Source organism: Charadrius vociferus, unplaced genomic scaffold, assembly GCF_000708025.1.
Source record: "Charadrius vociferus isolate BGI_N301 unplaced genomic scaffold, ASM70802v2 scaffold111, whole genome shotgun sequence".
Classification (NCBI taxonomy): Eukaryota; Metazoa; Chordata; class Aves; order Charadriiformes; family Charadriidae; genus Charadrius; species Charadrius vociferus.
In genome coordinates, this window is record NW_009647046.1 from 4,968,881 (window position 1) to 4,985,159 (window position 16,279).

Genomic DNA, 16,279 nt, shown 5'->3' on the forward strand with positions numbered 1-16,279 from the left:
TGTTGCTGCTGAGTCAAAAGCTAGTGGCAGCAACATCAGCAATTTGGGGGGAAAAGGGATAATTTTGTTAGTGTAGCATTTTTGTGAGCTTGTAGGAAGCTGCTGCGAAAATAGCCCTGATTTCTATTTTGCAAATGGTGACCGCTTTGTTGCTAGGTTCCTTGGCACTGAAGATGCAACTGCATGGCTTTCCTTGGAGCAGCGTGCGGGAGCATCACCAGCAGATGTGGCTAGGGCCAAATTCTTCACGCCACTCACATACGTACCCTTGTATTCTACTGAGCAGCTTTCCCATCATGCTGCGATATATTGGCTGGGATCCAAATATCTTTTCTGGGATTTCCTTTATTTCTGCTTGAAGAATGCAAAAGTATCCTGCAAGAGCTACTGCTGAATCTGACATTTTAGAGGACTGGAGGCTCCTCCTGTCCTGACCTCTGCTTTCCTCTTCTTCAGATGGTGGCTTGAATTCATGAGGGTGAACGGTGTGAAATAACAGGCTGTGTTTGTACAGTACTTCAGGGGGAGTCCTAGTATCTGAAATTCCGATGAATCAGCAAGATTTGTGCCTTTTCATGGTTTGTCTTGTCCTGCGATAGTCTCTGCTGGGGAGAGAATTTAATGCTATCATTTTGTTCACCTTCCCACCCTGAGACGTTCCCTCTGACAACTCCATCGATGGAAGGATGAGATTAAATCTCTGCAGTGACTTAACAAGAAACCAAGCGATCAGTGCTCACCACAGGAGGGCAACTGCCAAAGTGAATGCCTGCGTCAGTGATGCTATAAACACGTGGAGTGTATGCAGTTTATTCTTTCTAAACCAAGTAACATCATTTCTGCTTGGCATTGACGTCATGGCCTCCACCGCAGGAAGTTTTCATTCTCAACAGAATGTTTCATAACAGAAGAACAAATGGCGCACCCAAACCACGCGTGCAGCAAACAAATGTGCTACGTGTTCAAGGACTGGAGGGAAATTCTCTTTGATGCAAAATGGCTTTTTCTATTGCATTCTATCCCTTATATTTCCCTTTCCCTCCATGGTGGCAGCCACGCTGAGAGCACTTGCTGCTGGCTCAGCGTGAGTTAGGGGTAATGGGCTTCTTGCCATTCAAGATGGATAGGAGGAGGAATTTTGTTTCAGGCTCCCCAGGAGGGGATTTATGACGTGACTGTTGTAATATCTCCCTTTTCCCTCACCAAGCCTTATTATCAATGCCCCATGAGGAGCCCAGATTGGGTCACATGGTGGAGAGGAGCACTTCTGCCCATCATACACCAATGTCTGGCTCCTTCTTTACCATACCAATGAGTATCTGACCTAGGAGTTCATTTGGCCCCAGAAGGCAGTAAGAGCTTGTACTCTGCCTCTTCTCCTGCAATTATCTTCTCCCTGGTCAACCCAGAATTCTTGGGCCAGGCTTTCACCAGGATCACCTCAGAGCTGGAAGATACCTGCACCCATGTCTGTTATGGCTGCTTGGGGAAGAGGGTAGAGATCTCCTTGCTCTTCTTGCATCACCCTGTCCACTGCACAAATGATGAAGCTTTTCTCAGCACCAGAGCCTCTGACAGGTCCTCATGTCAGAGCTCACCTCGGATAACAGCATACCCTAGGGCTTGCCAAGCAAGGACTCATTTGGTGATCCTTTCTGTGTTATGTCCTGCCATGTCCATCAGGAGGTGGAACATTTTCCATTGCTCTCTCTTCATCAAAATGGAAGAGGTCTCGTAGGTACAGACAAAAATCTGCTTTCATCCAGGCAGGTCACCACCTGCCAAAGTGTGTGACTTGTGGTTATTGATTATTCTTTCCCTTTCATGTATCTCATTGGGATATATTCCTCACTTATATAGATCTGCGGAGACAAATGAAATTGTGACTGGCATTAATTTATCCGTGGTTTTTGTCTTCTTGCTTCTCTACTTCTATTTCTTTTCTTCCAGTCCTACGGCAGTCTTTCCCCCACTCCTTTTTCCCCATAAACAGGAAGATTATTCCCACTAAATAAAAGAGGGGGGGTGGGGGGAAGAAAAATATGAAGATTGACTTTTTGCTCACATGAGTAATCCTGAGCTGCAGAGTCATTTTGTTGCTGAAGACAGTGATAAAGTCACCCTGTAGCCCTGAAGCCAGGTCTTGGCAGAGACCAGGAGCACGCTGTGATGCTGCACATCTCGCTGAGATGCAGCTGCAGTGTCAACCCTGCAACACGCTGTCGCTTCCATGGGAGTCTCTGCCTCAATTTAGCACCACCTTATCCCACCCCCAAGGCTGTGGGGAGCAGATAGGGGCATAGATCTGTTTTTTGGAGAAGTTGCCAGCGGCGAGAAAGCAGCTGTTAAGGAGTTCTGCTTTCCAGGTCATAGGTGGTCCAGGAGGACTGCTGGCTCATATGATGCTTTGGTGCTGTCAGGTTCAGTGTTTCCCCCATTTCATCCTTGTCCATCCTTTCTCTGGATCTGATTCCCTCCTGCCCCTGCCCAGGATGGTTGGTCTTCACCCTCACCTGCCAGCGCCCTTCCCCTGCCTCGGTGGCACTGGCATTCAGAGCATGTCTAGGCTATCCTTTTCTCTCCACCTCTTCCCACCCCCCGTGTTTCCCTCTCATTTCTTTATTTCCATTCGGGCCACATCTTCACTACCCTCTGTTTTCTCTCATTCTTTCATTCTAGACATGATAGCATTTTGCTTCAGCAAAATAGCAGCTCTTGAGGTCAGCCACCAAGGGCAAACACATTTACATGTGGGGTTTAAAAGGACAGGAAATGTTTTTGGCATGATTTCCCCGAAGGAGAATTTTAATGCTTTTGAAATTGGGGAACCCAGATATCTGGCTGCGAACCAGACACAGACAGTCAAACTTGGGCCCCAAACTGTCAACAAAACAAACATTAGAATAAATTCATGCTGTGGCAGCATATTTTCTGCTTATACAGCTCATGCTGGAGTTTTCAAGGAGACTGAAGCCTGAAGTCTGACAGAAGAGGAAAAATCCATTTTGTCAATAAGAAGCTACAGAGAAATGGTAAACATAAGGCAAAATTAAGTGTCAAATTTTTAAAGACTGTAACTCCAAAATAGATTGGTCTATATCCTTTGGACTTTGCAGACTATTTCTCCCCCTCTATTGGGGTCAGTTTGGCAACTTTCAGTTCAAATGTATTTTGCCAGTCAAAATCAGAAGTGGACAAAACAAGAGGTTTATCATTGTCACCATAACCATCTGCATGCCATAAGCAGTACTGAGGCAGCTAGAAAAAGAAGAGATGCTTCAAGCCCACACTGCCATACAGCTACTGTTAGAGTAAAATACAGCTACCGATGAAGAGCGTACAGCAACAGTAAGCTAGGTGATAATGTGCTCCACTGAAGCTTTGGGCGGGTTTCTCTTAGTATTGTATCTAGAGCTGCATGTGGGATTACTCCTGGCAGTGAACGCTGGAAGTGTGAGGAGCACCTCGGTGTCCGCGTAATGCCCACAGCCTTGTTTTTGTGACTGACACTTAGTTCTGTGAAGACAGCTGTCTTGTATAAGTTAATGGGGTATTTAGCCATTAGATTGGCAGAGTTCTGCTGGAATAATTACCAGATTTGACACTATCCACTGGAATTAAGCATAAAATCACTGCTGGTAACATTTACAGTTGGCACAAACATTAGCAGGCTGGTCTGTAACGATGAGACGAGCACAATCCTACAGAGGGATCTGCTTCATTTGATAATTTCATTATTCAATCCAAAGCCAAATCTGAAGTTACACATTTCAGGGTGGAGAGTGCAGCCAACCCTTCAGCCGTCCTCAGAAACAGTGACTCAAAAAATACCTGAGAGCAAGGCAGGTGAATGGCTAAACATGAACTCCCAGGGTGGTGCGGGGCAAAAATCTACTAATGCAACTCTTGGAGACAGTAAAAAGGGGGAATGAGTGGAAATGGGAGGTATTTTATGTTTTGGTATGATGCCAGTGAAATAAGTGTTGAAGTCCTGTATCCACTTGCAGGGTACGCATTTAGGAAGGATCTCAAGGTGCTGGAGAGAGAGCAGAGTACCAAAATGAGCTAGAAAAAAGGCTGTGCGGTGAAGGACTTCAAGACCTTGACCCATTTAAATTGTCAGAAGGCTGAGAGGTGTCATAATTAGAATGAAGAAGTATCTTCAGAGAGAGAAGGCGGTCACATGAACAAAGTCTTTCATCACCCAGAGAATGGGCATCCCCACTGCCATGAATGCGGGCTGAAGTGAGACAAAATTACAATGGCGGTAGAATGTCATCACCAGAACAAATTACAAAAGGGATTGCATGTTCTTCATTTCTTTTAGTCTATCAGTTAAAGCAGAGTGTCTCTATGGACAGTGAGCTTTTACCAACCACTAGTTACTGGGCTGTACATAGCACTGTAGAGTGAAATCGCATAGCCTGTGGGGTACAGGAGCTGCGGGGAGAAGGCGTAGTGTCTCCCAGTCTTGAGGTGTAAATGTAGTTTGTGTTATAATAGAAGCTGAACCTTCCTGACCCAGAATAGCCTTGAAAAGTTGAGAGGAGAAATTTCTATGACTGCCTGTAAGTGCTAAAGAGCCGCCTGGCTGTTTACTGTATCACAAGGATCCCCAGCATCACTGAGGGACAGCTACATGGATAGTAGGTGAGTCCTGCTATCAGAGGTACTTGTATCCGGAGGTCAGCAAAAGCAGCGAGCCATCACTGGCAAAACAGGCACCAGAGTTTCAGGTTAGACACCAAAAAACCTCGGCTGGTGTAATCAGCTTCTCTGAGCGTGGCCCTTCCTCCTCCTGCTAACAGGGGGGCTTGCTTGGAAGAATGGGAACACCCCCCAGACCACCTGGACGTGTGCTCTAGGAAATTTGGTAGTTCTTATGTACCGTAGTTCTTAGGTACTCGTGAAGAGGAAGGGATCTAGAGACACAAGCACAATTTCCGCACGCAGAAATATGTTGTTCTGGTTCTCTAACATCAGTCTTACATTTTAAATATGCCTTTTAAAGAGAAATTCGGGGTTTGAGGAGAGGTAATTTTTTGAATTCTTGGCCACCCTCAATGAAATTGCTTGCAGGCTCACTTAGAGTGGTTACCAGCTACAACTTACCTGCCCACATCTTAATTCTGGTCACCTGCAAGAAGTCAAGGAATGGGTCAGAGAGCCGAAACCCTGGCCACCTGTCCCTTGCTCTTGCCACCAGAGCACGCTCGGCTCCAGCTGCTCAACAGGGGACGTGCACTCCCTCTCAGCTCTCTCTCCACCCCTTTACAGTAGGGGAGATTAAGAGTCCAAATTTGCACGCTGCTACAACACAGAGCACGTTTTAATGATTTTAATTACGGTTGCTGCAGCCAGAACCCGACCTGGCTGCTGTTGAGCCAGGACGAGCGCTGGGTGTGTGTGCCTTTGCGAGGGAGGCTCCACGCCAGTCCTTGCATACCTGCTTTTGATCTTGAGCATCTGCCATCGGAGGGTGTCTCTGAAGGCAGTTGCCCTTTCAGCCACTGCCGGGATGTTTTATCATTTGCAAACTAAGTTTTGCACGGAACTTTCTTGAAAGAGAAATAATAGAAATGTTGCCAGCCTGGAAACTCCTGTCTGCTACAGGTGTCAGTTGAAATTCCAGTTCTCTGTTGGTAGTTAGGGCTTTCCAGACTATTTTCCAGCAACAAATTAAATAGCATCTATCATTTAGTGTCTCAGGAGGCTCCACGCCGCCAGACAGAAAACAGACCATGGGAGGATGTAGAGCTGCCTCTTCTTTTTGCGGGGTACGCTGATCCTTCACTCTGCCCGAGCTTTCTGGAAATGACAGGCCAAAAAAAACCCAACGCAAACATGGAGCAGCTCTGCAGGGCAAACCGCCTGGGCTGTCCCCAACCCTTGTCCCGCTCCATAATGCCCCCAGCACAGGAACTCCCAGCCCTCCCCGCAGGTGCCCACGGTGTTTTCCTCATTCATGCTGAGATCTACTAAAGAATTTGGGAAATATTTTGTTGTTGTTGTTTTTAAGTGTGGAAGAGTAAAGCGGATTTTGGCTTGTGGTTATGGATAGCTTGGGTGAGAGTTAGCAGGAGTTCCCAATCCAATCAGGTGCGATGAGAAAGGAGGCCTCTGAAAGCTGTTTAGCAGCATACCAGAGCGTAGCAAGACGTTATTTACAGCATGTCGTTTTAACACAACTTGAAATTCATAAACACTAATACTGACAGCTTGGCTGTGCTTCTTCACAGTATTGCATCCAAAACAGGAGATTTTTACAATTTGTACTGTCATCAGAGCTGTTTGGGACCTTTGGGGTGAAACATTTGATTGGCAAAGACATCCCTCTTCACAGGTTGTAGAATCACAGAATTGTTTGGGTCGGAAGAGACCTTTGGAGATCATCTAGTCCAACCCCCCTGCCCGGGGCAGGGACATCTTGCACTAGATTGGGTTGCTCAAAGCCCCATCCAACCTGACCTTGAACACTTCCAATGATGGGACATCCACGACTTCTCTGGCAATCTGTGCCTTGTTTAATCTGCTGACAGGAGGTTTCTTAGGTCAATGCTGGAAGCAAAACCCAACGCGAAGCCCCCGACAAGCAGGAGAGGAAGGACACCTCTCTTGATTTGGCTTAGAGATCCAAATCCACGAGTCTGAGCTCACAGGGAAAGTACCTGATGACTGAGCCTCCATCTATTCTGGGACAGTGTCTGTTTGGCTCTGGCTTTCTGTAAGGCTCTCTGTCTTTGCTTTCTTCAATTATGTTTCTCTATTAACATTTTCCAGGGGTTATGCTTTTGTTCCACATCAAACAACACAGATCCCGCAGCATTCCTCAAAGGACACAACTCCGATTCACTGACTGGCCCAAGTTATCATGGAAATTATTAGTTTCCTTAAGCATTTATTGTACTCATCCAGAAATACAAGCTTGCCCTGTTTCAATCTGAAACACTATGCACAGAAAGGAGAAAATTCCACGTAGTACCACAAACATCATGCTTGCAAGAAGGTGGTATGTTAATTAATAAAGTCTGGGAGCCACTGTTTTAACATATTAATGAATTTGTTATGCAGAGAGCGATGGAAAGATATATTTCCTTATTAGATTTTTGAATGTCTGATACTTTTATTGTAATTATGTTCTATTTCGTGTCTTTCTTATGAACACTTTAATAGTGTTTCTAATAGTGTAATTGTGTTAGATAATTATTTCAGCAAAGGGAAGGAGAAATAAGGGAATATAGACCAGATGAAAGTATTCCGAGCTTGAAATAGGAGGAAGAGCCATGGGGGTAGACCCTGGAAGAGAGATCCTTTTATAACCAAGGATCTGCGGAGAGTGGGATCTGCTTAGGAACAAAGGAGGGTATAAGACAGTGGGTCAGAAGAGCCAGGAGAAAAAAAAAAAAAGTGTTTTTCCCAAAGGGTTTTGAACATGAAGGCCCTGATGAACTGGACTGGTAGGTGTGTGAATCAGAGCAATGTGGCGGTGGGCTTTATGGCTGCATGTTTTCACTAATGCAAGGAGAAGCTGCCTTTTTTACAGGCTGCAGTGAGAATAGTGGAGGTAATCTGGTTTGGGCTGATCCAGCCTTTTCAGTGCAGTGGGTTGAAGACCATTTTTGAAGTATCTCCAGAGGATGCATACAGAAATGTCACGTTAGACTTGCAAGCCTCTGAGCTGCTGCCAGCCCAGTGCTGCTGCAGGACTGGTGAGACCAGAGCCATCTCTTCCCCCAAAGGGGAGATGGCATTTCATGGAGCTGAGCACATTAGAAGGCATTTGCCCACTCCGATATGGCTACTGATAGCCCTAACCAGTAAGGCTGGTTGAATCACCCTTTTGGCAGAGGACAACCTGTGGGTTGTCAGAGATGCAGAGCTACAGAGCTGCAGAGAACAGAGAAGTTGTTAGTCAAGGGAAGTGAGACAAAGGGAAGGTGGGGAGTGCAGTGCCTTTGGCAAATAGTGTCTTAACTGACGTGGGACAGCCCTCTCGCATGGCTATGCCCAGGGCCAGGCTGAGAGCACTTTGAATAAGTCATAGAAAAATCGGGCTTCCTGGGGCTGCATGGAGTACTTAAGCAACCACCTTACGTTAAAACTGACTGCTGGACATCCTTTGCTGGGTCCACTGGCATTCTTCACAGTATTAACCATGTGTTATTTTACATGAGATGTACCTGTGGAAACCTGACTGTGAACTTAAATTCCCGTGTTAGAATATTGACTAGCTGTTCTCTTCTGCACAGTCCCAGTGACTGGAGTAGGGATATGTTCACTTTTAGAATTCTCTTTACCTCAGAAAACCTTCAGGGGAAAAAAAAGGGTAGAAGTTTGCAACTCTTCATTACAGTTTGTATTTTTGCATTACTGTGGCACTTAAAAACTCTAGGTCCATATCAAGAAAACACAAAGAAGACTAATTCCTGGTGGAGTTTCCAGGAGTCAGGAGAGCCCGGGACTCTAACCTGGGGTCCAGTGTACGGCTGGAGCAGAAGCCTACATTGGGGCAGTAACCACACTGGGACAGAGCAGTGGGTATTTGACAAGAGTTTCAAGAGATGAAACTCTCCGTGACTGCATGTAGACTCAGGGATTCACCCTCAAAACTCCCATAGTTATTTTTCATCTGATTTAGGGACTCCCTGAAGCCACTTTGTGGCTTACTTCAAGGTTTCCTGCAAAAGGCTAAGGAAAACAGACTTATCCTTACCCATACTAGTCTTTTCACTGCCATACCTACAGAGAAGTTATGTACCGTGTCCTTTATAACCCATTTAGCTTCTTTACACCCATTTTGGCCACTGTAAAGAGGATACAGCCCAGAATAATTACACATACACACACACAAAAGGTTTTGGATAAGAATAGAAATTCTTTACAGATTCATTTTGGATTTGGATAAGAATACATTTTGGTTTTGGATAAGAATAGAAATTCTTTACAGATTCCTTCTGGATGCATCAGGAAGAATCAGGGGCCAGATTCTGCCCTTAGTCCCTGCAGAAGAATACTGGTGTAGCTCCCTAAAATCAACGAAATTACTCTGCACTTACCAGGTCAGATTAGAAGCTATGAGATCAAAACCAAACCGCATCAAGTCTAGTTTGGCAGTGCTCACAGCAAGCCAAAAAACCACTCTATGGTTACTTGGAAGTGGTTCTCTGTCCCAGGAAAAAAAAAAAAAAAAAAAAAAAGCAGTATTCAATCTGACCTTATAGCCCTGCAAGGTTAGATGCCAATGCTTGCATCTCATTGACAAGACAGTAAAGTCTTTTTTTCTAGTGGTGCTGCACTTATTTTCTGACTCATAAGATGCTGCTCCTTAAATTCCTTTCTGGTTCAAGATTACTTACTGAATCCTAACTGCTGTGGGTCTGGGATAAGCTATACTAGCAGAGAACTTTATCCCTGGAGAAAGAAAGAGAAGACATTTCCCAAACCTAGCATCTGTTGGCATCTATGGAGCAGTTTGATGCATTAGAGGTGGCCCCTTGGGAGAAGAAGTAACAGTGTGCTTCTATTTTTGCATGAAATCAGGCTTGGCAGAGGGCATGATGATGCATGAGTATCAGTGTGTATCTGCTTTCTCACTGTCATTTCCTCAGAGTTAGGGGGGAGATGGCGGTAACAAGAGGGATGCAGACAGCCCTCCACATTACCTGTCAGGGCAGTGGGAGGTCTTGCTTCACGTGCTTTCTACAGACGGGCAGCTGTCAGCCAGTAATGTAACTCATGCTGCTGCTGCTCTTTGCAAGGAGACAACTCCATTTCCGCTAGCTGCTTGGCTCAATTTGGCATTTTTTATTAGAGCCCAACATAGCATGACAATGCAGCTGATTCACTGCACCATGGTGAGGGTAAGGACTGCAATCACACCGTCTCCGGGGATGCAGTGAGAGTACGAGAGTGCGAACTTTGGCGCTACTCCCAGCCCAACTTTCAGGACTTGAAAGAAAGGGATGTGATGTGTTTTAAATATTCACGCATACACCCTTAGCTCCAACGCTTAAGCTTTCAGGTATTTTAGGTCAGAGCTAGTCTTCTAACCAGCCTGAAGCTATGCTGCACTGTGCTGTAATCCTGACAATTTTTTCAACTAAATGTGCTTGAATCTAGTAATTTTCCCGATGGCTCACCTCCAAGAAAAATGGTGTCGATCATTTGGTAGGTTTCAGGGTTGGGTGTGAGTCAGCTCTAAGTCAGGCAGCAGCTCCAGCTCCACGAAGTGCTGGTCCCCCTGTGCTGGCACGACCCGTGGAGCCGCAGCCCTGCGACGGACGCTGCTCTCGAGCCTCCCCAGCAGCACCGTGCAGGAACCCAGGTGCCAGGCACTCGCAAAGCAAAGGGGCAAGTCCACAGCCCCACACTTTCTGCTGTTCACATGCTGCAAAGCCCTCTCAGCCTCGGAAGATGGCAGGGTGCGTAGATGATGCTGGCTCCAGGCAGGGAGAAGGAGACAGGGACCTGTCTCTCATCCCCTGTGGAGGGGCCTGTCTGACCAGGGCGCAGGCACGGTGAGTCGCTGCTGCGTGAACAACTTCTTTCCCCAGAGCCAGGAAGAAGCCAGGAAGGAATTTTGTCCAAAGACCTCTGTCCCCAGCACTGTGTTTCTGTTTATGTTGACATTTATATGAAGTAGGGTGGTGTCCCAGTCCTCAGGCAGTCAACAGCAAAGTCTTGAAGGCAACAGTCGCCATGTGCATAGTGCAAAGTGGTGTGACTGATGGGTTCCTCGCTCTCTCTTTGTCTTTCTCTCCCCCTCCCCGATGGTGTGATTGAAGCAACGCCCCGTGAAGCAGTCCCTGAGCGCCTGCATGTGCCGAGAGTCCCACTGGAAATGCCTCCTCCTCTCCATCCTCATGTATGGCTGCCTGGGTGCGGTGGCCTGGTGTCAGCTCGCCCGGGTCACCAAGCTCAGCTTTGATAGCTCCTTCAAGGGCAAGTCCATGATCTACCATGACAGCCCGTGCTCGGACGGCTATGTCTATATCCCACTGGCCTTCCTCTCTATGCTGTATGTGGTGTACCTGGTGGAGTGCTGGCACTGCCACGTCAAGAGAGAGCTGCAATACAAGGCAGATGTGGACAGTGTCTATGAATGCATCAACCGCATGCAGCAAGCCACTCCGTGCATCTGGTGGAAGGCCATCAGCTACCACTTTGTGCGGCGAACCCGGCAGGTGACCCGGTACCGCAACGGCGACGCCTACACCACCACACAAGTCTACCATGAGAGGGTCAACACCCACGTGGCTGAAGCTGAGTTTGACTACTCTCACTGTGGATACAAGGACATCTCCAAAGAACTTCTGGGCCTGGAGAGCTACACAGCCACCAAGCTGAGGTTCACCAAGTGCTTCAGCTTTGCCAATATTGAGTCTGAGAACTCCTACCTGACTCAGAGGGCTCACTTCTTCACAGAGATCGAGGGGCTGGATGACTACATGGAGGTGAGGGAAGGCATGCAGCTCAAAAATGTGGACTTTAAAGAGCTTATGATGGCCTACGGGGACCCGGATCACCTCCCGTGGTACGTGTCCCACTATGCTTTCTGGGTGGCAGCTATCCTGATGATCTCATGGCCACTCAGGGTACTCATAGAGTATCGGACTGCTTATGTCCACTACCACGTGGAGAAGCTGCTGGGCCTGGAGTACACGGCGCCCACAGCGGCAGAGGAGCCCTTGTACCGCTACCGCATGCCCCGAGACGCCACGCAGGACAGCACCGAGCTGGAGTGGCACATCTGCACCAACCGGCAGCTGATCCCCAGCTACTCGGAGGCCATGCTCATGGACCTGGCCAACTCCCCGGCCTACAACAGCTACGCGGTGTGCCAATACGGCGAAACAGCCCACGGCTGCGAACGCTGCAACCGCGCCTCCAGCACCTCCTCCATCTTCTCACGCCATGCTTTCCACAGCTGCAGCGGCAACTCCCGCCTCTCCCTCAACACCAGCCGCTTCTCCCTCTGCCGCGTCCACGGCTCCCACAGGACAGGCCTCTGGAGGAGCCGCAGCAGCAGCATCGCCGACCGGGGCTGCCAGGATGAGCAGTGCTGCTCCTACTCCAGCCAGCTGGCTGTCAATGAGAACCCCCCCACCTACCACGACGCCCGCTTCTTCCCCGTCCTGATCGTGCACAGGCCGGAGGGGCACGACGGGCGGCATTTTTATGTCAGGCGCTCCTCCTGTCTAGAAACCTCTCTGTGACAACCCTCCATGGTTTCTCAGCTCTTCTGCTCCAGGACAGGGCTTGCAGAGGTGCCACCAGCAGGGAGCCTGCAAGCATCGGTCTCCACAGCAGGTCGGCAGGGTGGGCTTCAGCTCTTCCCTCTGCCATCGCAAGAGGATGTGGTCACTCCAACCAACAGCCAACCTCATTTCCAAGACCCTCTCCTCCTCCTTTGGCTGGTCTCCCTAGTCATTTGTTTCCCTCTTCCTTTCACTCTTTCTCTCCTCACCCTGTCTCTGCTCCTCTGTTCCCTGCCTCTCCTCCCATCCCACCCTTAGTCTGTTCTTTTTTCACGTTTCAGTCACAGCGTTTGACTGCTGTGGCCACTGGAGGATTTATAAAGCCTGTGCTTTGCAGTGTATTTGCCCTCTTGGATGCCCTGCAAGATAAGACACTCAGATAGAGCAAGGCGAAAGGCACGCGGCCAGCCGGAGTCAAGTCAGAAGGAGAATTCAGATCTGCAGGCGCTGAGTCACCTCCTGCAAACCCGAAACGAGGTGCTTTTTTATTTATTTTATTTTCACCAGTCTTTTTTTCCTCTTCTTCTGTCATTTATTCTCTCCTTTCTTCATGTTCTCCTCCTCTCACTCTACCCTCATCTTCATTTTTTTCAGTTTTCTTACTCCTGCTTTCCAATTTTTCTGGGATTTTGCTGGTGAGGATGTCTTTCAGGGTGTAATTGCCTTCCATTGGGCAAAAATAAGGTATTCATGGCACAAATGTCACTGACTGCTGACACAACCACAGGCTACGCCCTGGAGAAATGCTGAGGACTTTTTTTCCAGAGCAGTGTCATACACCAATAAAGCAGAAAGCCCTTTGCTCACCTTGCCCTGCCTGGTCTGCAGCGGAGACGCTGCTGCGTTTCCAGCCCTAGTTAACCTTGTCCAGCTCCACCCCTGTTAGCAATCTTTGAGATCCGTAATGTAGATCAGTGCCCTGTTAGTGCCACTATTTTTAGGACTGTGGGTCTGGTTTGTGGTTGTTTTATTCCTACCACTTGCTCAGAGCAGCACGGGCTGGACAAGAGGAGAGGGGCTGGCGAGGGAAAGGTAAATATGTTATTAACCCTCCCACTGATAGCCTGGAGTTGTTAGGAAGCTCTTCCACCCACAGCATGTATCGGAGCAGTTGCAGGACTGCTTTACGCTACCCTCAGCTTTCCCTGTGCCCTGGGGAGGGGTTTTGGCCAGCAGCCCACTGCCACCTTCCCACCTTCCCAGGCGGGATGCGGTGCCACCCCAGCCCCGGGCAGGGAGCACAGGTCGGAGCCAGCCTCACCGGCCGCTTCTGCCGGCACTCCAGGCTCTTCCCGCAAGGCTTCCCCTGGAAGGTGCAGCACCTTCCAGAAACTATTGGATTAGTCCCAGCAATGACAAACCCAGAAGGTGTCCGGTCCGGGCAGAGCGGATTGCTGCACTCTGGGGTGTGGGTTGCCCTCCTGGCACAGACGGAGACCCCCCTCTGAGAGCCAGGGACCGACCCAAGGAGCTTATGGCCACACTGAGGACCCACCAGGGACCTCGCACCTGCCAAACCTCTATCCCACAGGTGATGGTGATACGCTGAGCAAGCTGCCTACCATTTTGTCCTGTGGATGACGGAGATATTGTTATCCACCGTGACTCACAGGAGAATGCAATACGATCGCAATACAGTCACTTTCAAAAACAAAGTGGTGTCACTCCCTACAGCAAGTAGGTAAGAAACAGAGCCCCCAGAGGGGCTGGCAACAAATGCTTCCTCCCAAGTCCGTTCTGTGTGTATCTACATGTAATAGGAGATTTGTAAAGTCATATTAGTATGTGTAGATTATATATAACTCTGCATACTTATATGGTGATTTCTTATGGCATTGACTGTTGCACCATGTTAAATACATTTTGGTTTGGTTTGATGACTCCGTTTTGATGTGCTGTGTTTATTTCAACTCCAGAAATAGAAACGTTGGCAATACCTGGCTAACCTGCTGCAAATGATGGCACCATAAGAAGGGTTGTTTAAATTCATATCAGTTGATCTTTTTTAATGTAAATACTTTATGTATGATTTATGTGACATTTTCATTCTGACAGCTTGGCGTTTATCGCAAAAGATAGATAACACATATGATGTGTTAGTTTATCACCTCTAAAAAAGAATAACCATCCCAGACACATGAAGGAACCAGGTTTGGGCTTGGGGTAAATGATTATGGTTGGGCTGGGGCCAAACTAGATAATATTGAAACTTAGAGAAAAATCCAAACTTAGATCCACCCTACAGTGACCCAGTCCGAGTCCCCCATCTACACTGTGCCACCTACCACCCTCGGGCAGAGCTGGGAGAGTTTGGGAACTAGGAAAGGATCAGGCCTGAACTCAAAGCTCAGACTCATCCCTGAGTTACTTGTATTCTGAAGATGAAGTAAATGCAAGTCTTTAAAATGGTTCCCTGCCCTTACCTTTATTCCCACAGAAAGTTAAAACCAGCACATATGGAAGATGCAAGAGCTGGAGGAGGCTGAAACTTCACGAAACAGAGAGGCTGGAATATTTCAACACATTTTCTTACTGAAGGAGGTGGTAGGAGGAAGACAAGAAAGGAGAAAGGAAGAGATGGTAAAATAATATAAATTAGAAAAGAACAGAGTTCAGCTGTAACTAAGATAATTCCCAAATGAGCAGCATAACTCAGTTATGGCAAGCTTAGCCCAGACACAGGCAGGATCAGCTTCAGTCTTCTTGTGTAGCTCTTGCAGCCACCTGTGGCTTTAAATGCCATGTCCAAGGTCTTGGCATGGCCAATTTGGTCCATATGTATTTCAAGATGGAGAGTTATATTTGGGTCCTCAGAAGTGGCCATGTTAAACAGTATTATTATCTGACATGAACAAGCTCCGGCAATCCCATTATTATGATGGGTTGGGCAGAGAATGGAGACAGTTTATGCCCAGTGTAACCTTTTCAGTGTCCTCAAAAGCCACTGTAATATCCAGCAGCTCTCCAGCTGTGTTCTTGGCAAGGTTTGGAAAGCCCAGGGGGTTTCTGCTTCCTCACTCTTTGTGTTCTGGCCCAACTTTGGGGCATTCATTTGAGAAGCCATCCCTGAGCTGCAAAAGCCCTCGCACATGGGGCTTCCTCCTGTCACTTGCTGTAGCCTCTGGTGGTGACTGAAAAGCTGGGAGCAGCTCCTCTTCTGGCCTGGGGCTGAACATGCTGGGTTCAACAGATCACCCACTCAGGAAGCACCTGAACAGCCATTCTGGGTCTCCCACACCGTAGAGCAGAGCTACTCCTGTGACCCTTGAATGCCACTTCATCATCGGTCTTGCCATTGCCGCAGCTTCCTGATGTGGGATGAGGGATCTGTCCCCTAGCAATGGAGGGGGTGACACTGCTCTTCAAATCCCAAGTCAGAGGACGCAGTAGATGGGTTCTCGAATCTGAGTGCAAACCAGGCAGCTCTGTGGAAAACGCCTTGTACGAAACATGAAGATTTTTTACCCAATTGCAGACTGAGACTGCTTCAACAATGGAGTAGTGGCATGCGCCACTTTTGCTGAACTTTTAGGGCTATGGCTTCTCATGTGGAAATGAGTGTTTTGGGGTGCTTTCTTACTGGGATAACCCATCCTTGTCCTGTTGGATCTCAATAATTAGAAGAGTCTGAACAGCAGAGGAAGGTGAGGAAGTCCAGTAAATACCTCTCTCCCTCCTGCCTTCTCTCTCCCCTCCTTCCCTCCCTCCCTCTCTTTCTTTCTTCCTTTTTCCTTCTCCCTCATCTTCAGCAGTCTCCCAGCACTGGGAATTCACCTCTTAATTACTGTGCAGCTCTTCAGGCACTTTCTAGAACATGCCTATGCCACCCAGCAAGTCCAGTGAGATGTGACAACATACTATTGCAACAGAAGAAGTAAGGAAAGGATGTAAGCCAGGAGGGCACCGGATTATTTATAAGGCACTGTGCTATGTCCTGTGCGTGTGAGCAGTGAGCACTGCCACTGGTGTTATGGTTTGTAGAACAAGGCCACATTCCTTAATTCAGTGGCATGAGAGGCCAG

The 16,279-nt window shown here is 47.9% G+C and overlaps 1 protein-coding gene across 1 annotated transcript; it reads left to right on the plus strand.

The window, feature by feature from the left end:
• Positions 1-9,621: 9,621 nt before the first annotated feature.
• On the plus strand, positions 9,622-12,215 carry LOC104295910 (transmembrane protein 151B-like). The gene is made up of 2 exons (XM_009895725.1): positions 9,622-9,627; positions 10,785-12,215. Exons 1-2 carry the CDS (start codon positions 9,622-9,624, stop codon positions 12,213-12,215), a joined length of 1,437 nt encoding a protein of 478 aa, XP_009894027.1.
• Positions 12,216-16,279: the final 4,064 nt, after the last annotated feature.